The sequence below is a fragment of the Jaculus jaculus genome, chromosome 1 (genome assembly GCF_020740685.1).
Source record: "Jaculus jaculus isolate mJacJac1 chromosome 1, mJacJac1.mat.Y.cur, whole genome shotgun sequence".
Classification (NCBI taxonomy): domain Eukaryota; kingdom Metazoa; phylum Chordata; class Mammalia; order Rodentia; family Dipodidae; genus Jaculus; species Jaculus jaculus.
This window is the reverse complement of record NC_059102.1, coordinates 281,387,600-281,411,171: the sequence shown is the minus strand read 5'-3', so window position 1 is coordinate 281,411,171 and position 23,572 is coordinate 281,387,600. Positions and strand designations below refer to the sequence as shown.

The window sequence follows — 23,572 nt, the reverse complement described above, 5'->3', positions numbered from 1 at the left end:
GTACTGGAGAATCAAACCTGGGTCCTAATGCTTCACAAGCAAGCACCTTAACCACTAAGACATCTTTCCAGCCCTGGAAATTTATTTTCATATTTATCCTTAAAGTATATCTGGTATAGAAATACAGTATCAATCTAAAAAAGTATTTTAAGAACTCAATTAAGTTCTCTTATGCCTTCCTGCTTGGAATACATCTTTGTATTTACCTGTATAGTAAGGCCACAATCCTTTCATGGCCTAATACTATATAAGCATTTTCCATTATAACTATTTTCAATTAAGTGTTTTAGTTGGCATACAAAATAATGGGCTTACTTATAACATGTGATACTTGCCATTCATCTAGAGTACTTTTCTTATTAGAGAAGAAAACAGAATTATTATATATTATACAACTGTTAACATTATATAAACCATGAAATCTTCAAATGGTAAAGGAATAGTTTCCACACATACATAAATTTACATAGATACGCTAAGTCTTTAAGAAGTAAGAAAGGTTTTATACTTTAGGTTAGACTTTAGTTAAGGTTTATTTAAAGAATAAGTTAAGCCAGGCATGGTGGCGCATGCCTTTAATTCCAGCCCTGGGGAGGCAGAGGTAGGAGGATTGCCATGAGTTTGAGGACACCAAAAACAGAGAAAAAGATAGTAGGTTAAAAGAAAAACAAAGAAACAAACCTTTTTATCATAGAAGGCACAAACAGCATTTACCCAATCCATCAATAACTTTACACTGTCACTGTATTGTTCAAAGGACCCACTATTCCTTTTGTCTTTTTTCTTATTCGGAACAGAATCAGAATGGCATGATAGTGCAGACATTGCTTTTATTATACCATGTGTGCGTCTTAAAAAATCAATTTCCTCCTTTAATTGATCTAAATTTAGGGAAATATCCACCTAAAAAACAAAAAAGGTATAATACTTTACTCTTTTCACATTGCATTTTTAACCATTAGAAATTAAAGTAACTATCTTTATGTGGAGAAATAGCACAAAATATTGAAAAAAAAGATTAATCAGAAATGTTAAAAAATCCAATCTACCCTCCCCCCGCCAAAAAAAAAAACATACTATTTCAATTCCCCAGACACCCATATAAAGCCAGACATGCATTTGTTTGTAGTGGTAACAGACCCTGGCAAACCCCACGCCCCCTATGTCACACACATAAACAGACAAATAAATACAGTTTTTAAACATACAAAATCTCTACATTGTTTTTTAACAGAAAACAGTTCCTACACAGAGGTAATAGAATGCCTAGTGGTTGGGTCTGGAGGCACATAAGCCCGAGTTTTCATCTACTTCTTTCAGTAATGTCTTCTCTATGATAAATAACTGAATTGGAACACAAAAACAATTCATTCCATTTACGAGGACAGAATAAACCAAAGACACTAATTTTTAGTAGTCTTCACTTGATTCAAAACTATTTTAAGAAATCAAATGACAATAAATGCTGGCAAGAGTATGGGGAAAGAGGAAACCTTTTCTATAGTTTCTATAGTTGGTGAGAATGTAAACTTGCACAGCTTTGTGGAAATCAGTGTTGAGGTTTCTGAACCAACTAAAAATAGATTTACTCAGCTATACCACTCCTTGGCACCCTAAGGGCTCTACTCATCACTACAGAGATGCTTGCTCATCCATGTTTATTGTTGTTCTAGTCATAATAGCTAGAAAATGAAAACAACCTAGATGCCCTTCAACTGATGGGTAATGAAAATTATTTTAAAAAATGGTATTCAAAAATGATTTAAAAAAAATACAGTGTGCTGAATATACCATACCTGAAAAGCAAATGCTATTTTCCAAAGTAATGCAAGTGTTTTTTCTCTGTGTCTATCCACAATATCCTTAGATAGGATAGCACTCCCTACAAATGAAACAGCAGACCATTAACACAATATATGTACATGTTAATGTTCAATGAGGAAAATGAGTTTTATACTATTCAGTTTTTTACCATGCTCATCACATAATTGTATTCCTCGTGATTTAAGAATTTGAAGTACAATATCAACATTGTGCATCTTTTGAAGACGACTTATTGCAGGAATCCTGAGTTTTTTGGAAAGATTCCAGTTCTGTGTGAGAAGCTCCATAGTTCGCCTGGTAGTAAAAAAAATGTTTAGATGAAACATAAAAACATACGCAAAAAAATTCATTTAAGTAAAGTTATTGTCCACATAAGTACAAGAGTTTAAGAATATTGACAGCAGAAGTACTCAAACTATTTCAAAGCCACATTACTTTAGTTAGTGAATAGAACTTTTAAAAATGTAATTAAATTAAGTATCTTGGGACAGGATTTCATGTATTACAAGCTGGCCTCAATTGTACTATGAGTCAAGGATGACCTTGAGCTTCTGATGCTACTGCTTCCACCTCCCCACTGCAGGAGATTGAACCCAGGACTTCAGGCATGCTAGGCAAACACTCTAAAACCCCATATTTCTCATTTTAAGCCTGGAAGTTGGGATACACAAAGGTTGTATTTAAAACTGATTTAAAAAAAAAAAAAACATATATAGGAATATACATGACCTAATTAGCAGAGTTCTGCTGTGGAAAAAAAAAAAGTAGAGGGGAAGAAGAAGGGAGAAAAAAGTAGTGATATATATTAATATAAGTCATACTCTCTACCTCAAGTCCTTCCTTTTCTTATTTTAGTCATCACAGTAAATTCCATAATCAGGTATTCATGACCCCCCTCCTTAAATTTTTTTTAAAGTATTTTATTTATTTGAGAAAAGAGAGGCCGAGGGAGAATGGATGCACTAGGGCCGCTGGCAGCTGCAAATGAACTCCAGACACACGTGCCACCTTGTATATCTGGCTTCACATGAATACTAGGACATGGAACCTGGGCTCTTTGGCTTTGCCAGCAATCACTTTAACCACTGAGCCATCTCTCCAGCCCATCATGACCCCTCTTTTGATGAAGAAACAAAGGCTCAGAAAAGTAAAATGCCCAAGGTCATATAACTAGTAACTACAGAACTAAGATGAGAACTAAAACCTTGTTTAATCAGTTTCCATAATCATTCTCTTCTATATATACCAGATTTCTATAAACGTATTTGATTATCTACTTAAAAAAGCCATGTATCAGCGGTCAATATCTAATACCTAATGTCATCTATATTAATCATGTTTTATTAATATATATAGTCAACATTTTGACAGAAAATGTGAGTTCCAACTGCATATTACTATTATGTGATGTATTTTTAGCAAATAATGAGGACTTTACAGACACTGCTCAAAGGAGAAAAAGCTACTAATTTCTAATACTGACCTAAAAAAGAATGTTCATAGAAATTTAACACAGATGGAACCATGATATATATATATATATATATATATATATATATATGTATAAAATTCTTGAAAACCAGATGACTCACAAAAATCTAATGATCTTTATCCTAAAAATATCCAAGTAGCCATCTGACTTAGGGTAGAAACTTTCACAGTGCAAACTTGGTTTCTTCCTCAGGAGAGATGAGAAGACCAGTGAGTTCAATCCTCTTGAAACCCTCATTGCTCACGCACAGTTCTCTTGCTTGGTAATTTAGTTATATTTTGGCCTAAATTAGCTATTGAAATACATGAAGACATTTATGTCCTGAAGTTTTCTCTTCCATTTTATTTCTCTAAATATACATAGTTCTTTCAACTGGGATGTATGTAATTAAAAACTAGTAGACTATATGTAGAACCACAAGACATGGATATACAGTTTGTTGTTTATACAACATATGTGTGTGTACATATGCATGTATATATGTACATATGTATACGTATATCTATATACACATATCTAGTCAAAGCAAGCTAGTAAGTATATTCAGTTAACTACTTTTCTAATTATTTAAGTGTGTAGCCAGTATGAATTTCACCATGAAGGCTATCTGTAATATTCTGTCTATATTATAAGCAATTTAAGACCTGACTGGAAGGTATTAGGTCAGGTGAAGAAGTCATGAAACTTTATTGTACAAAAATTATTTTATGAAGGCTGTTAATTCTGTATTTCCCATATTTTCAAGTTTAACTTATTGTTTTGATATTTAACAACTTACATACTCAGGAAAAAAAAAAACATATGCTTATAAATGCAAAGCATATACTGGGAGATTTCCCAAGAAATAAGAAAACTATCCCCAACACAAAACTTCTAGAGGTCAACGGAGTACTACAAAACCATTCACTCCAAAATATAAAATGGCAATCCATTTTTTAACCCAAAGCCAATTTGGAGGATTCCAGTTGTGTCCTGAGAAAACAGTATATAAACAATCAGACACTATAAACTTATGTCCTAATTCTAGAGTTTAAAACTGGAGCAAGCCAGTCTCTTATTCATCTGTTATTCATGGATAAAATAAATAAATACAATTAAAAATAGTTTCAAGGGATATTGAACTCATGAAACTACAGTTAACATAGGCATCACTTAAGTGTTTGGTATTTAAGTTAGTTTAGTGCTGTTCCCAACTCTGATTCTGACCTCCTATCCAGAGACCCTAGTCACACACCGACAAGAGGAAAAAACTGTGTGATAGGACACATGAATCTGGGCAAAAAAATCCTAATGTTCAATCATAAACTTAGCCTATCCCATTAAAGAAAACAAATCTATCTATCTATCTATCTATCCATCCATCCATCCATCCATCCATCTTTTTGGGGGGTTTTTTGAGGTAGGATTTCACTCTAGCTCAGGCTTTCCTGGAATTCACTTTGTAGTCTCAGGGTGACCTCAAACTCATGGCCATCCTCCTACCACTGCTTCCCAAATGCTGGGATTAAAGGCAGGCGCCACCATGCCTGGCTTACAAATCTATATTTTTATACTTACACAAGGCGTACCCCACATTGCAAATCTACAGCAAGATTTGTAACAGCAAAATCAAATTCATCAAGTGGTGTCTGGACATGGCTCACAGGTAATCCCAATAAGCTAAGGTGACGGGAAAGGTCGCCTTCACCACTGAGGAAATCTCGTGAAAAAGCCAGCAGCAGTTCTTTGCTAGCCTAGAAACATTGTAAGTATATTTCAATATTATAATTTAATCTACAATTTAAAAAAAACCTATCAAATCAGTCTGTACTTACAAAAACAAAATTAACAGTAGTATAAAAATTTCCCATACCAATGGTAATAATAAAAATTTCCTGTCTAAAACATTGTTAAAACTGCTTTCCATTCATAATACACTACAAACTCTTACATCTGAAGTTACACTACATTACAGTTGTGAAAGATATTTCCCCTAAAGTTAATTGCATACTAGCATATTTTATCAAATCAAAATTAGGAGTAAAAATGTACTGGTGAACCATCTACTAACAACAATCAGGTAAGGATATTTATGAGAGGGAATCACAACACAGAGATTCATTTCTATTCAACTTCAGAATAGTCTTCACTATATAAATAATGTTATTGGGCTGGGAAAATGGCATAGTGGTTAAGGTGCATGCCTCAGAAGCCCACGGACCCAGATTCAATTCCCAGTAAGCCAGATGCACAAGGTGGCACAGTGTCTGGAGTCCATTTGCAATGGCTGGAGGCCCTGGCATGCCAATTCTCTCTTTCTCTATCTGCCTTTCTCTCTGTATCTCTCAAATAAATAAAAATATTCAAAACAATGCTCTTCCTAATAGAAAATATGCTGCAAAACAAGCAAAAATTTCAAAGGGGAAATATTAAATTTAATACATAAAATAAAATTATACCTTAAATTCAGCATCTTTACAGAAGAGACAAGGATCGTGGTCAATAAGTCTTGAATTTTTAGCATGATCAAGGAAACAGACTAACAACAGTAACTTTTTCAATGTAAACTTAGACAAAGCTTCTTCATGACCTTAAAGTAACAACAAATAAATAAGTAAATAAAAACCACATAGTAAGTTCATCTATGAAACGCAAGTTTTACCTTACAAAATAACAATATGCCAGTAAAAACAGTAGCAAGCACAAAACATTATTAATCTTTCTTAGTACATAAGAATAAATCTATCAAATAATTATAAGATGAGTACAACTTAGTATTAGCAATTTATGGATAGGGAAATAACACAGAACAGGAAGCAATTTAGCTGATCTCTAGGTGTTAGATATCTAGTAGCAAACTAAAACAAATATAGTTCCCATAGGACTAACAAATCATCTGGTGAGAGACTGCATGGAGACAAAAGCAATTACAAGTCATCACCAGAGAAAAGAGGAATCATAGTGAAAACAGAGAACTATTTATATTGGCTTAAGAAAGTAAAATTCAAATAGGAACAGGACATATGATAAGAAGCCATATTATGCATACTGTGAAGAAAATGTGATGAGGCAGAAGTATTTACCATCTCTATACAGATGAGGAACAGTGGGGTGCCTGTATTCAGCTGCTATATCAGGATTCCAAAGTAAGCGGTTCAGAATAAACACAGCTAACCCTGTGACATCACTGTTGTCTACTAAAGAGATCAGCTCTCCATATACTGTCTGGAAAGAAAAAATATAAAAAGGTAAAACTAGGATTATCCTAACTCCAATACATAATTAATACATAAAATAAAGTTGGTTGGTGAAGAGCAATATTTTATTTCCTAATCAGCAAGGAAATGACATGGTTATTTACAAAATAAACTCCCCAAGGCATACTTATAACCTTTATGGACTTTTAGTATATATATTTCAGAATGTAGAAAAAAACTGCTCAGGACTAAAACAACTTGCTGATCACTTAACAAGCAATATTTACATTTCAGTATTTCCTTTAGGGTAGCTTAAATACCAAGTACAGACATGTTGCTCAAATTTAACCTAAATATTCCAACCTTCATAATAGTTATCCAATGAAAAACCATCTATAAGTCACCTAAGAAAATGAATGAAGAAATGGGACACATTTATACATAATTAAAAATATAAAATTAGGCTGGAGAGATGGCTTAGCTGTTACGGTGCTTGCCTGTGAAGCCTAAGAACTCATGTTTGAATCTTGAGGTCCCACATAAGGCAGATGCACATCTATGTATGCATGCAATGTTGCATATGAGCACAAGGGGGCACACATTTCTGGAGTTCGTTTGCAGCAGGGGAAAGCTCTGGCACACCCATTCTCTCTCTCTATCTCTCTCTCTCTCTGCCTCTTTCTCCCTCTTTTCACATTTAAAAAAAATTTTTAAATGTAAAATTAGCTTAGCATGCTTATTGATTTTTAAGACAATTATAACCCTAAAGATGAAAGTGTTTAAAGTTATTAAGATTTGCCAAGAACTCTCACCCTCACTTTCTCCTTCTTGCCCTGTCTCACAAATAAATAAAACATTTTTTTTTCTTTGACAGATTAAAAAAAGTGTGTGTGTGTGGGGGGGGGGTGGGAGGTGGCTGGAGCTGGCTCAACAGTGAAAGGTGCTTGTTGGCAAATTCTTCCAAACTGGCTTCAGTGTCCCAGTACCCATGAAAGCCAGATGCACAAAATAATGCCTGTATCTGGAGTTTGTTTACAGCAGAAAGAGACCTTGGCACACCCATATGCTCTCTCCTCTCCCGCTTCTCTTATAATTTTTTTTTAAATATGTTTTTAAAACAGATTTGCTAACAAAAGAAACTTTACTGTTTTTTTTTTTTTCTTTTTCATCTTTGAAACTTTCTTAAAAGCATCAAAGATCATCCCATTGTAAAATCTGAAGGTCTGCTGCAGAGGCAGAATGTTTTTGGTTCACAATGATGCCTCCATTCCCTATGACAGGATTATATATTCCTACTTGAGAATTATTTGACAGATGAAGGAGAAAGATGATATGTAATTTACTTATTAAGGAAAAGGAAACAGAATTGAAGTAAGAATTTTTAGCATAGACACTGTCAAGAGCAATGACACAATTATAAGTTTAATTATTTGTTCTAATTCTCAAGTAATTGGAACACAAAAATTTGATTATTTAAATATCTTTTAGCCCTAAGATGTTTCTTTTCTTTTTTTTAATTAATTTATTATTATTATTATTATTATTTTGGTTATTCTTATTTGAGAGCGACAGACAGAGAGAGAAACAGGCAGAGAGGAAGAGAGAATGGGTGTGCCAGGGCTTTCAGCCACTGCAAACAAACTCCAGACGCATGCGCCCCCTTGTGCATCTGGCTAACGTGGGTCCTGGGGAATTGAGCCTCGAACCGGGGTCCTTAGGCTTCACAGGCAAGCGCTTAACCGTTGCTAAGCCATCTCTCCAGCCCAAGATGTTTCTTTTCTAAACTGGAATAAACTGCAATAACAAGAGCTCTTATACAAGCAAGGTAAGAAACCTAGAAAAATATAAAAGGGCAATAAAAAAGAAACTTTATTATAAAAGCATACTTTAAAACCTTGCTTTTGGGCTGGAGAGATGGCTTAGTGGTTAAGGCATTTGCTTGCAAAGCCAAAGGACCCACATTCAACACCCCAGGACCCACCTTTAGCCAGATGCACAAGGGGGCGCACATGTCTAGAGTTCATCTGCAATGGCCGGAGTCCCTGGCATGCCCATTTTCTCTCCCCCACCCCTGCTCTGTCAAATAAATGAAATAAAATAAAATCATGCTTTCTAATTTAGTCACTTTTAAAAATATTTTTTCATTTATTGGTAGTTTTTTAAAACAGGTTCATACTCTGTAGGTCAGGATGGCCACAAACTCATAGCAATCCACATGCCTCTGTCTCCCAAGTGTGGGATTACAGACCTGAACCACTAGACATGGCAATTCAGTTAGTTTTGACATTCTAGTTATTACTAAGCCAAGAGCTGTGTACAAGACTCAATCTTGATGAAATTACAGAGAGAAGTGCTCCATCAGCATGTAACCCAGGCCCAGAAAGCCAAGCACCACATGTTCTCTCAAATATGTGGATACTAGCTACAGATGACTGAGCTTCTGCATGAGAATGAAAATACTTAGTAGCAGAGGCCAGTAAGTTAAAAAGGAGACATAAAGGGAAGAGAAAGGAAGAGAGAAGGGTACTTAATAGTTTGATATTGTATATATATAAGTACAATGATAGAATTTCAAAGGGGAAAGTGGGGGGGGGTGGGGAGGGAGGGAATTACCATGGGATTTTTTTTATAATCATGGAAAATGCTAATAAAAATTTTAAAAATTAAAAAAAAATTGTGCAGTGCCATCTTGCTAGTATGGATTCAAAACCTGGCCTAATATTTTAGTTCTTGTTTTATTCATGAGGTACAACATACACTTAAGTTTTAGAATGCAGTCTGCAGAGTCTTCTCATATATAAATGTTCAAAAGGGCCTTACTATACTTGTCATTACATCCAGCAACAAATTTCATATATATAAGAGACTATATAAGCAAATAACTCCACAATAACATGCCAATAACTTCTAATGGCATGGTTTATTCACTCAGAGTATTTATTACATGACTTTGCATTTTATATAGGAAGCTAACAAGTAACCAAATGACTTTGTAACTTTCATAAGTGAATCCACATTTTTATTTGTCTATTCTATTAAGAGCATATAATTTAAAGAACAGTTTACAAAAACTGAAACATATGCTTACCTCTAGGCCAATTCGAAGCCACAAAGGATTATATGACAAAAGCCAATTGAGAACTTTTTGACGTTCTCCTAAAATATAGGTCAAAAGAAATTATACCACTAATTAAAGAGATACAATAAATGAAACTCCATGGTAAAAATATCAGTGCGAAACAAATAATCCCTCATATTTCTTAAATATGTGATCATATATATTTATGTCAGTGAGATTTTAGGTAGCAAAGGTAAAGTATGTATATTTAGCTTTGAAATAAAAATCTCTTGGGCATATAACTAAGGAATGGAAATCAGTATCTGAATGAGATAACTGTTTTCATGTTTGCTACATCATTATTCCCAATCACCAATACATACAATCAAAGTGTCCATCAATACATGACCTGATAAACAAAACATTCAGTGCACGTGTACCTCCCAGATACAAAACTATTCAGAGTTTTTAAAAAAAGAATCTTGTCATTTGCCACAACATGGATGGACCCACAAGCCATTAAGTAATAAATCAGTTAAAGAAAAACAAACACTACATTAGTTTAGTTGCACATGCAATATGAAAATATTGACCACACAGAAGCAGAGAGAATGGTGGCTGACAAGGCTAGAAACATGTAGGTAAAAGCATTCCAAATCTCACTTATGAAAGATTAGTAGGTTTTGAAGATACATATGGTATATTGATATAGTTAGTTAACAACACTGTATGATATACCTGACATTTACTAGGTAAATCTTGTATATCCTTAATACACACACAGCAATAATTGTGAGATGATTAATTAACCTGGTTGTGGCCATCATTACATGAGATATACTACTATATCAATATCCAATTTTAAAGTATCTACAGTTTTGTCAGATATAACAGAAAAAGCCAGAGGAACAGAAAACCTAATCTTTGTAATATTTTTAAGAATTAATACTACGACTTCTATAATCTTCTTACCAATATCTTTCCAGAGGTGTCTATCTTTTCGAACAATTAACCGCCCAACTTCAATTTCAATTTCTAGCTTTTTAATAGCTTTGACCATGTTTTCAGAAGTAAACAAATGGTATGCTGTGCGACGTAGTCTATTCAACCTGCAGCGAGCAGTGTAAGTTCTGAGAGACACTTCATCTTTAGTAGGTGCTCTAGGGACACTTAATTTATGTTGATTCTCCACTCCCAAAAGAAGAGTAGCAGCATTTACTGAATGAAAACAAAAGGGCCAATGCTCTGGTTAAACACTATCTATATATCTCTACTTAAATTCAGCAGTAAAATACAAGTTAGATGTATTTGACTCTATTCCCCCTTCCCTTCTGTTGCCATCCCTTTTTGACTTTATAAATATCACCATTTAATAAATACCTTTGGTCAAGCTATTAATAAAACTAGTAGCGCTACCTGCTATATGTACCAAGTCAAACCACTTCTTATTGCCTCTATCAATACATAATTTCAAATATTAGCATCTCAAACTCAGACTAATGAAATGACTTCCTAACTTGTTCCTGTTTCCTTTCTCCATGATATCATAAAGTTAAGCTTCTAAGGAATCTACTAAATTAGCATAGATAACTTGAATTTCTATAAAACATATTTTATCTTAAGACAAAAACTAACAAATAAGACTTTATCTCCTTTTGGAAAGTATGATAAACATCATATAAACACCTTTAATGCAAGTTTCTCTGAGGAATACAAACCAATGTCTGTTTGAACATTGGAAAAGTGTTACAAAACAAGCTCCTCCAAACAACTTGACAATTTAAATGTGAGTGAGGATTTGTATTATCTCAAACTAAAATACAGTCAGTCCCTTATCATTTCTATACAAGAGCTATGTCAAAATTTCTTTTAGAAGAGAATCTTTCAAACATTTATAAGAAACTGTTTGCACCTATTGTCCAATACTCAATTCTTCCATAATAAACACTGAACTTATTTAAAATTCCTCCTATGAATTACCTTGTTTATAATCATGCAACTTCCCTAGGTACTCCTTAAACTCACAGTAGAGTCAATACACCCTGAACTGTCAAAACACAAAGAAATGATTGCATTGGCTGATAAGAGAATGGCTGAGAGATGGAAAGGGGGCAGATTTCAGAACTACCAACACAGAAAATACTTGCATGGATGTACTCATAAGCAAGAACTATTACTATTCTCTGTATGTACTTTAGCATTTAGGTCAATAAATTAGCAAAACATACTATTAAGTTCATACACACACACACACACACACACGCGCGCACGCACACGCACACACATATATGCATATATACACACATACACATATATAAGTAAGTAAAGAATGTTTACCTTCAGGAACATTTGTTTTTACACTGAAATCATCAGGAGTTAAAATAAAATTTAGCCACCAAGTAAAACCCTGTTCCTGCTTTTCCTTCCAGCGTTCATCATAAAACATGTTTTTTGCAGCAAATGGCACTGGATGCCTAGGAATATCTAAGAATATTAAAATGTTATTGCATATGAAAATTTTCTTTAAGTTAATACACAACACTAGAAAGTTGTCTTTAGAACATGGAACAAGATTTGCTCCTCACTGCTTGTCTCAGAGTGATAAGCATGTGAGGTATGATATACAGTTATAGTAAAGCAACATTTCCTAATTATCACATTTTCAGTTTGTATGAACACAATCAACACTTGCCTGTTTTTAATGGTTTTATGAAGGTCAAATTTGACTGTGCCACAGCAACAATGGGCTTTGTCCTTTTCTTTGTTTTAGAAACAGGAGTTTTAAATAGTAGTGAATCTGAAATAAATTAGAAAACAGAATTTTATTAAAAAATGAAAAGAAGGCTTTAAAACCTAAGGACCCAAGTTCGATTCCCCAGGACCTACGTAAGCCAAATGCACAAGGTGGCGCATGTGTCTGGACTTCATTTGCAGTGGCTAAAGGTCCTGGTGTGCCCATTCTCTCTCCTCCCCCTTCTGTCTCAAACAAAAATAAATAATTTTTTTAATGAAGTAAATTCCAGTAGGTAATTAGTTTCAATACTAAATTGGAATTTTTCATAATCATATCCAGTAGATACTTGGTCCAGGTACTATATGATCTAGATGCTAATCATAAACTCAGTGGTTAACAAAACCAAAACCTAGAAGCTATAGACCTAAATGACAGTTGAATTTTGTCTACAGAAGCTGTAGTCTGGTTGCAAGAAAATGGGTGGCATGCACACCTTGCAAACTGTGCTGATAAGTGCAGGGAAATACAGAATTGCAAGATATGATCTGTTTTGGGGTAGCTGGCAGTTTAATATGACAGGAGTTTAAAAACACTTAGGAGGGCTGGAGGATGACTTAGCGGGTCAAGGTGTTTGCCTGCAAAGCCAAAGGACCCAGGTCTGATTCCCCAGGACCCATGTGAGTCAGATGCATAAGGTGATGCATACATTTGGAGTTCATTTGCAGTGGCAGAAGGACCTGGTGTGCCCTTCTCTCCCTTTTGCCCCCTCCTTTCTGTCATTTCTCTCTCTCAAAAAAAAAAAAAAAAAAGATTAAAGAAAAAAGAAGAATATAGCCTACTGACAGAACTGTAGTAAGGACAGAGCAAAGAATACACATTGGAAATGGTGAGAGACTGGGACAGTTTGACAATATTGACATTGGCAGCTAATATTTGAATATAGTATGTCAAGAACTATCAAATTCAAAGTTTTTTACTCACACAATTAGTACAACAAAACTATGAGCAAAGTATTATAAATATACCCATTTATATAATTAGGATATGAGGTTTAGAGCAATTTTATCACTTTTGGTCAAGGTCATACAAGCTAATAGTAGGAATTAGAAGCTAAGCTTTATATTTCCAGGACCTTCATTATTAATCACTTTGAAGCCCCTATGTGCCAGTGAGATTTTAAACCAGGAAATGACACTTCTACTTATATTTTACAAAACATTATGAACAGTGGAAGGACGGGATCAAGATGAAAAATAGAAAACTACAAGGCAATTTTAACAGTGACCCAAGTTAGATATGATGAGACAAAATTATAACAAAACAGTAGAGACAAATTAGATAGATATTCTAATAGTGGAAGCAACAAGCTTTAACATCAACTAAATAGTAAATTGGTAGGAGAGTGAGAATATGAATCCCAGGTACATAATTCAGGTAATTTATGTAATGGTAGGTCACTTACTACAAAGAAAAGTACAATAAAATTCACAGTATTACTCTCTCAGAAACAGATTTCACACCAGTGTAAACTGCCAGTATATGTAAACCAAGAAGCAATTATAGCAGAATTATAGCTAAGTCCTGCCTATCTGCTCTTGAGCACAAAAATAGTTTATACATTTGTAAATGGCTGAAAGCAATCAAAATAAACATTTGATGACAAAACCTAAATGACATTCACATTTCACTATTCACAGATAAATTATACTGTAATATAGCCACTCATTGATTTATATACTAACTGGCAGAGATACACTCTACAGAGCCTAAAATATTGATTATATGATACATTAGAGAAGTATGCTTATCCTTGTTACTCGTGGGATTCACAATTATTCTTATTGCAAAGGAAGAACATGATCAAATTGTAACAGAATACAAATTACATAATAATATTCCTTTGATTTGGACATTTAAAACATAAATTTCTGGGGAAACTGAAAACTTTAAGAAATTGGTCTGGAGCCATTGATTCTTTAGGGTATCTTCCCTGCTACCTTCACATGCTTCCTTATCATTCACAACAGTCCACACAAGAGTATGTTTCTATTCTTCCCAGGGCATAGCTGAATCACAAAACAGAGGAACTTGAGGCTAAAATTCTATCTTACGCTGCTAGACCCACAGAGTCCTGAACAAGTCAGAGCACAAAGTTGGCATCTCACCGTATTGGATTAATAATTCTGTAAGAAGCCCAGTTTACTTTTTCTTCCTGGATATGTCAGAAGAAAAAGAAGCTAACTTAACTTCCAAGAATTACCTGGCTAATATAGGCTCATAAATCAAAGCCCCACACATGGGCTGCAGAGATTGCTCAGTGGTTAAAGGCACTTGTTTGGAAAGCCTGCCGACCTGGGTTTGATGGTTTGATTCCCTAGAACCCAAATAAAGCCAGATGCACAAAATGGCCCGTGGATCTGGAGTTTGTTTACCGTGACAAGAGTCCCTGGCATATTGATTCACCCTTTTTCTCCTTATATACATATATAAATAAATATTTTTAAAAAACATGCACTTAATTCTCTCTAAATGAGGGTTGGGGAGATGGTTCAGTCAGCAAAGTGCCTCACAAGCATGATGACTGAGTTCAATCCCTAGAACCCATGTGAAAGCGAGGGATGGTGGTTAAAGCTTGTAATCCCAACATTGGGGATGTGAAGACAAGAAGACAACTAGGGCTCATTGGTCAACTACTCTAGCCTAATTGGTGAGCTCCAGGCCAATGAGATCATATCTTGAAAAAAAGGTAGACAGTGTCCCAAGGATGACACTGTAGTTTTCTCTAGTTTCCATATGCACATGAACACTCGTATACCTATATCTCCACCCCTCCATACTCACACACATTTTACTCATGAATTCTTTCATTCTTTTCATCATTTACTGCATACCTTGTAGAAGCTTAAAATAGATTTTAAAAATATTTTTTTATTTTTATTTATTTGAGAGAGAGAGAGAGAGAGAGGGAGAGAATGGGTGTGCCAGGGCCTCAAGTCACTGCAAACAAATTCCAGATGTGTGCACCCCCTTGTGCACCTGGCTAAAGTGGGTCCTGGGGAACAGAGCCTCGAACGGGGGTGGTCCTTTGGCTTCACAGGCAAGTGCTTAGCCACTAAGCCATCTCTCCAGCCCAGATTATATTTTTTATATTTGAAGATCTTGTCTGACCAGAATTTATGTATTCAAAGCAGTAAAGCCATGAAATAAAGCCAATAGGTAAGTACAAGTTGTTATATGGGGCCTATTTGCATTTGTTATAGAGATTTAATGAGGAAGAAATTCATTAGCCAACAGAATTAACAAAAATTAAGGACTGAGTACTTGGAGTAGGTCACTACATGAATGAATGAGAGAACAGACATGAATGTTAAGAAATACATAGAATGCCACGTGTGGCAGCACATTCCTTTAATCCTAGAACTGGGGAAGCAGAAGTAGTAGAATCATATTGAGTTCAAGAGTTGAAGTCCAGCTTGGGATTATAGAGTGAGTTCCAGGTCAGCTTGGGCTAGACTGAAACCCTACTACAAAACAAAACAAAACAAAACAAAACACCATAAAATGGTATGATTGCTAACTATCGTGGCTAGACTACAAAAGGAAAAGAAAAAAAAGAATATCTAGTTGGATAAAGAGATTACAACATGGGCATCCTTAAGTGACTGTTAGTCATGTGATAACAGCAGGGACTCAGTGCAGTTTCTACAGCAGGGATGCAAGAACACATACAATGAACATCAACCAGTCCTCTACTTAATTGGCACATCAGAACATCGAAACCAGTAGATCCCCTGTGCCTTTTCTCAGTGCAATATTTGGTCATTGCCACAAATAAGAATGTTCATTTAGCTAGTATCTGGCATATATCCCAATAACTTAGCAAGATAGGGTGGGAAGAAACTTTGCTTTTTAGCTACGTAAGTTTACATTTAAACTGTGGATCTAACTATTTAGTAGCTTTTTTGACCTTTGAAAAAATACTGTTTTTAAATCGGATGTTTATGAGGGAAGTGGAGAAGGAAGTCATTCTAGATGGAAGAAATAATACCCTGAGACTGAAAGATGACTGTTGTTTTAAGAGTCAAAAAACAGGGCTGGAAAGATGGCTTAGTGGTTGAGGTGCTTGCCTTCAAAGTCAAAGGACCCAGGTTTGATTCCCCAGGACCCATGTGAGCCAGATGTACAAAGTGGTGCATGCATATGGCGTTTGTTTGCAGTGGCTAGAAGCCCTGATGCACCCATTCTCTCTCTCAAATATCTCCTTAAAAAAGGAGTCAAAAAACAAATTTAAAAAATCAAAGAAAAAGGAGGAAGAAGCAGTGAGCAAGGGAGAGAAAGGGAAGAATGATGAGTGAGATGAGAAGATGGATGAGTGTTAATATAGATCTTAAAGGCCTTTATAAGTCACTGCAGGAATTTTGGATTTTAATGTGACAAGAAAACATTAGATGAGTTGGAAATGAAGAATGTGCAAGGCTTCAATATTTTAATAGTAACAATGCAGAAAACATACTATAAAGAAAAGTGAAAGCAAAGGTCTGCATACCCTCCACTGATCAAGAGCAGTACAAATGAGGACAGTAGTGGTGAGAAATAATCAGATTATGAAAATATCTGGAATAAAGAGAAGACTGAGTTTGTAATGAGATCTGTGTACAGAGAAACAGTGGGAGAGAATCAAAATTAAGAACAATTTCAAGGCTTTTGTCCTGAGAATTGAGAAATATAGAGGTATCACTAAGATAAGATAAAAATGGGAGGCTCTATTTTGAGTAGATATAGCAAAAGTTTGGCTTTATAAAACCTAAGTGAAAGAGATCATTAGAGTCAAATTAGAAACATACATTAAATTACGTGAATTCACAAATAAGGGGTCCATCCTGAAAATATGTATTTATAGGTCTCTATGTATAGTATTAAAAGTTATGCCATATGATGAAGTCATAAATCAGTAAAACTATGAGAAGTATTCTTGTTTCTAAGGCAATAAGAAGCTTCTAGAAGAAGAAAAAGGAAAAGAGGGAGTAGCCAGTGTAGTAGCATGAGAACTAGTAGAGCAAGATAAACTAACTATTTCAGAAAAATAGTTTTCCAAGTTGCAGTTTGCTAATATCTGAAGAATCAAGAAGTAATTACTAGATTTGCAAGGCGGAAGTCTGTCTACTTATCATTGCAAGCTATTCCCCAAACTTATTTTCTTTTAAGCAAAACTTAGAAGAATCAATATCCTCTTAGTATGTACTTATTTACATGTTTTTTGTGTGTAGGTTATACCTTGGTTAAATGGTATTTTTTAAAAGGTACTTCTACTAATTGTTTCTAATTTCTCTTCTATTTACTAAATCCACTTCAGTCACTTCTGACTTTTTTGGTCCATATCACTGACTATGGGTTTAAGATGTATCCTATCCTTCCCAAGTAGAGATGCATCTGTAGTTTGATTTCCTTAATGAAACAGAAGAAGATTATCAGCTTGGATAAGGAATAGAACAGTGACTCAAGCAACTGGTGGACATAGAATGTCGACTCTATCACTATTAACTCTTTGATCTTTGGGCAAGCTACTCAACTTCTCAGTGAACCTACTTTCTCATTTGTAAACAGTGACTTCACACAAATATGAACCTACTAAAGGAGGTAATAATAGTAAAGCACTTAGAATTGTGTTAATACTACTATAATTTTTCACAAGAACAGGGAAGGAAGTTTCGGGAGAAAGGACAGTGAGGATATCACCTGTAACAAAGTGAAATGTTCAGTAAACCAGAAAAATATAGCTAAAAGAAAAGTTAGGTACTTAATGAGAACTGGAAGGTACAAAGACCAACAGGCAATGTTCAGGAGTAGAGTAAGCCAAATAGGATTGGACAGAGGTTAGATTTGTTGGGCAAGGACAAAGGTAAGGTGATGAAGATTCACAGAATCAGTGCTAAGTACGAAAAGGACAGACACTGCAGTAAGGGCTGGGGAAACAACAGCGGATAAAGGAAGTGTGGGTATTAAGAAGGCCTTTGGAGCTGGTCATGGTGGGTCGCGCCTTTAATCCCAGCACTCCAGAGACTGAGGTAGGTTGCCCTGAGTTCAACGCCACCCTGAGAATTCCAGGTCTGTCTGAGCTAGAGTGAGACCCTACCTTGGGGAAAGAAAAAAAAAAAAAAAGAAGGCCTTTGGTTCCAAGGGACATGTTGAATCACAATTGGCACCTGGAGCTTGAGATGCTTTTAAGAGAGCACAGGTAAGGAGGGTGGAACTAAAAGGCTATGTTATCAGAAAAATCTGCTACAAGGACTTTGAAATCATGATAGTAGTGGTTTTAGAGAAAATCGTGGGTCAGTCTGAAAAATGAATTTCCACAGACTATCACTTTTAAAGAAACAAGATCTTGTACCAGGCATGGTGACACACACCTTTAATCCCAGCACTCAGGAGGCAGAGGTAGGAGGATGGCCATGAATTCAAGTCCACCATGAGAATACATAGTGAATTCCAGGTCAGCATGGGCTAGAATAAGACCCTACCTCGAATTAAAAAAAAAAAGGAAACAAGATCATGGGATTAAGCATGAAAAACTAAAAGGTAGACATGAGAAAAACTGCAACATGAGGCCCAAAGTAAAGGGAATATAGAATACAGTATCTTTTAACTCAAAATTATCACAGCTAATGCACTAACAAAATATCACGAGTTTAAGTTCAGAAAGGCTTACAACTATTTCAGAGCCCCACACATTTGTCTTGTCTTCCAATCGGTACACTGCTTATCAATAGCAGATTTTCTAACTAACTCAAAAGAAAGAGAACAATTGTTACAGCAAAACAGAAAATACATCCTTTGTAAGTATATTTTCACTAGCAATTTTATGAAGAACACTTACCAATTTTCTTTTTCTGGCTTAATTTCTCCCGACTGGTAATATATTTTGAGACTGGCGTTACCCTCTTTTTGGTTTTTGTAACAGTTGATACTCTAGATTCTAAGGGAGAAAAATGGATTCTTTTGATTTTATACACTTCTGTGTGTTCTGTAACAGCAACCTTCATATTTGAGTCTTCTGTGTTGATATCACTCTTCCTTTTCCGAGCAACTGTAGTTGGAGTGACTTCATGTTTGTAACTCTGAGGTTCACTTAATACTGGCTTTATGACTGGAAGATAAGAATGAAAAGCTTCTCTCTCTTTTTGGTTATCTACTGTTTTTTCATATTCACCTACTATACTATTGAGACATCTTTTAGCTTTTGGTTTATTGATCTCACCTTGGTTTTCTTTGACACAGTAGGGTTTCCTTTTAGTAACAGTGGCAGAAAGTATTGGACGTCTCTTAGGCTGTTTTTTAGAGCTATGATGAGAAGCAACTTGACTTTCAGAAGACTTAGGATAACTTTGTTTCCTAAAACTGTATTTATCTGACTTCACTTCTATTGGTTTTTGTTCTTCAAAATTAACTTTGGGAGTTTTAAAATGTTGGCATTCACGATTATATGCTAAAGCTTCATTTTTTCTCCAACCCTGGGAAGACTGTGGGACACCAGAATTTTTATTTGATAATGTTGACACTTTACATGTGTGCTGAGGAATACATCTATGCACCATGTTATCTTTTACAAATTGACTTGGAGATAAAATAGGATCTGACCCTGATTTTAGGTCCTGATTTAATCCATAATTATCATTTAAGAATGAATCTGGACTTAAAATTGTTCTACAAACTTCATGTACAGCTTTAGATTCCAAACACAAAGATTTTGAGTTTTCTTTCATAAATGTATCTGATGAAAGACACCTCACTAATCCTACCTCATTATTAGAAGCACGGCTGTTATTTACAAAAGAGTCAGGGCTTAGAAATTTTCCTTGGCTATGCATAGTGTTCAAAGTTGGAGAACCATTTGGGGTCAGAATAATTTTACAATTCTCTTCACTTTGGCCACTAAGATTAATGGAAGTAATGTAAGTTTTAGTTATTACTTCTTCGTTATAATTAATGTCTTTTAAGATGTTGGCATGCTGTACTTTTAATTGTTCTCCATCTGAAACATAAAGAGATGAGTAGGCTGTGGATCGACGTAAATGAAGTGGCAAGCAGGTTTCATTCTGGCCTTCTTTGAAAGTAGGGCTAATAGGTGAGATGGATATTTTATTTTCTTCAAGGGTTAACGAATTCTTTTCTAATGGAGAATAGCTTTCATTCATGGCCAAATTTTCACATGCTTGCAGTGGGCTCCTACGTATGCCAAAGTTTTGTGAAACATTAAATGTTTCATTAACATTTTGAATTTTTGAAATCTTTTTATTGTGTCTTGAAGCTGGAAATTTCTTCTTATTAATCGTATTCCAAAGGCTTCTCTGTAAAAATAAACATAATATAATAAAGGAGTTGTAAGCTATTCCATACTACTTTTAAATAAGTAATATTATATATGTTACCGCAAGCCTGTTATCAGTATAACTGACATATTATCAATTTTTTTCTTAACTCACAGAATGATTAAAACTTTACCTTTTTCTTTTTTGGCTCTTCTGCATTTCCTAGTAATATAGCTTGGTGTTTCAGAATATCATTTACAAGAAATGTCACAATCTCTCTTACTCGCCCTTCTTTCAGTGGTGTCCAGCTTATAGAAAGGGTAATTTTTTCTTTAGGCTATAATCAAAATGATATATTTTAAACAATTATGATAATAGCAATCAAAAACTCAAAACATATTACATATAATTTAGATAAAACATAATAAAATCTAATTCTTTGTATGCTAATACAATTTTTTAAAATGATACACTGGGCTAGTTTCCAAGACCATTAAAAATTATTTGTATGTTTACTTCCTTTATTCATTATGTACAGTACTTCTTAATTAACAAATGCAAAAAAACAAACTTTTCATCAAAGAAAAAAACACGCTTTTGTTTGAAAGCACAAATTGCATAACATCAAAACTAGCTTATTAAGAGAAGGACAAGAACAAACAAATATTTAAAAATATGAGAAGTGATTTTTAATTCTACAAAACAGCATTCATCCTACAAACAAGAACTGCTAACCTTGGGGCTGGCTGCCTCAGCTTTATTTTCACTGCTCAACTATCCACACTATGCTCCTAACAAGAACCAATAACTCTACTAAAATAATGAAATAAGAAAGTATTATGTACATATTAAAAATAAATACATATAGAAATAAAAGCTGGTTGAAAGGGACAGGTTCTATCTAACATGGAGGGGACTAACTGTGACAGGTCATTCAACCTCAGATTAGATCTCATTTTACTGACTTATAAACTGATTCTTGGCCAATTAATCCTCCTCAAGTAACATTTTTCATACTTTCAGAGGTTCAAATTCAATGAAAAGACAGCAGTCACATCAACTGGCATACCCAAGGAGGAGGATGCCTTGGGGCAGGGAGTGGGCACAGAGGAACAGGGATGAGGGTAAGGAAGGCACCAACATATGCTGTTTACATATGTCCATAACTAATAATAAAAAGAAAGACCTATATTTTCACCTGGCATGGTGGTGCACACCTTTAACCCCAGCACTCAGGAGGCAGAAGTAGTAGGAAGATCATCACGAGTTGGAGGCCACCCTGAGACTACCTCCAAAAACAAACAAAACAAAGAACTAAGTTTTCTGGTTGTTTCATGGGGATTCAGAACATTAATTAGTCTGGCAATGCAATGCTCTAAGAGCTGTGTGTTTGCTGGGGGAAGGTGTCTTTAAACAACATTGATAAAATTAAATTTGATGCACCACTAAGACATTGACAACAAAGATAAATGGAAAAACAAAACTGTAAATACATATTCATCGAACACAATTCTAAGGATTTTTATCTGTAGATATTTAGGGGAAACAAAGTCCATAATTTTACCAGAAAACGTAGTTCCACCGGAAAACTGAAATGCATAAGACGGCTATAAGAAGCAATTAGAAAAGCAAGTTTTATTTAAAAAAAAAAAAAGACTTGCAATGTAAGTACCATCTATTAGAACAGCCTGAAGTCCATTACAGACGTAGTTTGTTTAAGACACTTGGGAGTGCTTCCAGGGATGCTAAGTGCGCTTCTTTTTTCAAGGTGGGGAAGGGGGGCGGAGGTTGGGGTAGGGTCCCCGACCCGCTCTGGCCCAGGCTGACCTGGAATTCACTATGTAGTCTCAGGCTGGCCTCAAACTCTCAGCTATCCTCCAATCTCTGCCTCCCGAGTGCTGGGATTACAGGCCAGCGCCACCACGTCCGCTAAGGGCGCCACTAGACCCCATCACACCAAGCCCGGAACTCGACGTCGGCGGCCAACAGGCTCCGGCCGCCCGCGACACAGAGCAGCGCGCCCCGCCTGGACGCCGGCCGGGGCCTCTCACCCACCTGCAGCTCGCAGCGGCGCGGCCACACGCTGAAGCCCAGGCCCGCGGCCCGCCGCAGCGATAACTCCACGGCCAGCGCCTCCTCGTGGGGGTTGTGCAGCACCAGCGCCCGCGTCCGCGCAGCGCCCACGCGCACCGCCCCGAAGCTCACGAAGGGAGACCCGCAGAAGTGGCTGAGCGCGAGGACCGGCGGGGACGACGCCTCGGACGCCGGGCTCCCGGCCCCGCCGCGCGCCACTCGCGGGGTCGCCATGGCCGCCGCGGACCCGCCGGCCTAAAGACGCCGGCGCGGGCTTCTGTTCCCCGAGGACCGGGACCGCCGCGCCCACCTCTCAAGGTAGCCAATGCTCCCAAACCGCCTGCAGCAGCAGGGAATCCTACCAGAGAAAACTAGGGAGGACCTTTTCGCCTCCGTTCAAACTTCCCGCCTCCACCAATGGGTGGCTTGCAGGACCGCCCACACCAACAAAGGACCAATCAGTGAGCAGGAGCTTCTGGCCAATCAGACAACAGCGCCTTGTTTAAATGCTCGCGCTGTTGCCAGGTGCTCTTAGTAAATAAACCAGTAGCTGAGTGATTGCAAACTCCAAACCTGTGACTGAGAACTGAATTATTATTATTTTTTTTAAGACAGATTAGAGTGGAGAAACAACACATCAAAAGCAAACGGATGGCTGGAGAGATGGCTTAGCGGTTAAGCGCTTGGCTGTGAAGCCTAAGGACACTGGTTCGAGGCTGATTCCCCAGGTCCCACGTTAGCCAGATGCACAAGGGGGCGCACGCATCTGGAGTTCGTTTTCAGCGGCTAGCGGCCCTGGCGCGCCCATTCTTCTATCTGTCGCTCTCAAATTAAAGAAAAAAAAAAGTGTCAGAAAAGCAAATGACGTCATCACTGCGGCTGCCTCAAACAGCCATAGATGCAAGCAGG

At 36.3% G+C, this 23,572-nt stretch overlaps 1 protein-coding gene across 1 annotated transcript in view; it reads right to left on the bottom strand.

Annotated features, from left to right (window-relative positions):
* Positions 1 to 22,897, bottom strand: part of Aspm (assembly factor for spindle microtubules) — a 58,504-nt gene extending 35,607 nt beyond the window's left edge. Inside the window, exons 1-13 of the mRNA XM_045143493.1 lie at positions 22,646 to 22,897; positions 20,784 to 20,927; positions 19,159 to 20,629; positions 12,243 to 12,347; positions 11,888 to 12,034; positions 10,523 to 10,768; positions 9,581 to 9,648; positions 6,379 to 6,520; positions 5,755 to 5,885; positions 4,874 to 5,049; positions 1,973 to 2,118; positions 1,797 to 1,882; positions 682 to 903 (exon numbers count right to left, since the gene is read on the bottom strand). Coding sequence (XP_044999428.1) covers positions 682 to 903; positions 1,797 to 1,882; positions 1,973 to 2,118; positions 4,874 to 5,049; positions 5,755 to 5,885; positions 6,379 to 6,520; positions 9,581 to 9,648; positions 10,523 to 10,768; positions 11,888 to 12,034; positions 12,243 to 12,347; positions 19,159 to 20,629; positions 20,784 to 20,927; positions 22,646 to 22,897 — 3,336 coding nt within the window. The remainder of the gene's footprint in view (positions 1 to 681; positions 904 to 1,796; positions 1,883 to 1,972; positions 2,119 to 4,873; positions 5,050 to 5,754; positions 5,886 to 6,378; positions 6,521 to 9,580; positions 9,649 to 10,522; positions 10,769 to 11,887; positions 12,035 to 12,242; positions 12,348 to 19,158; positions 20,630 to 20,783; positions 20,928 to 22,645) is intronic.
* Between the last annotated feature and the right edge of the window lie 675 nt (positions 22,898 to 23,572).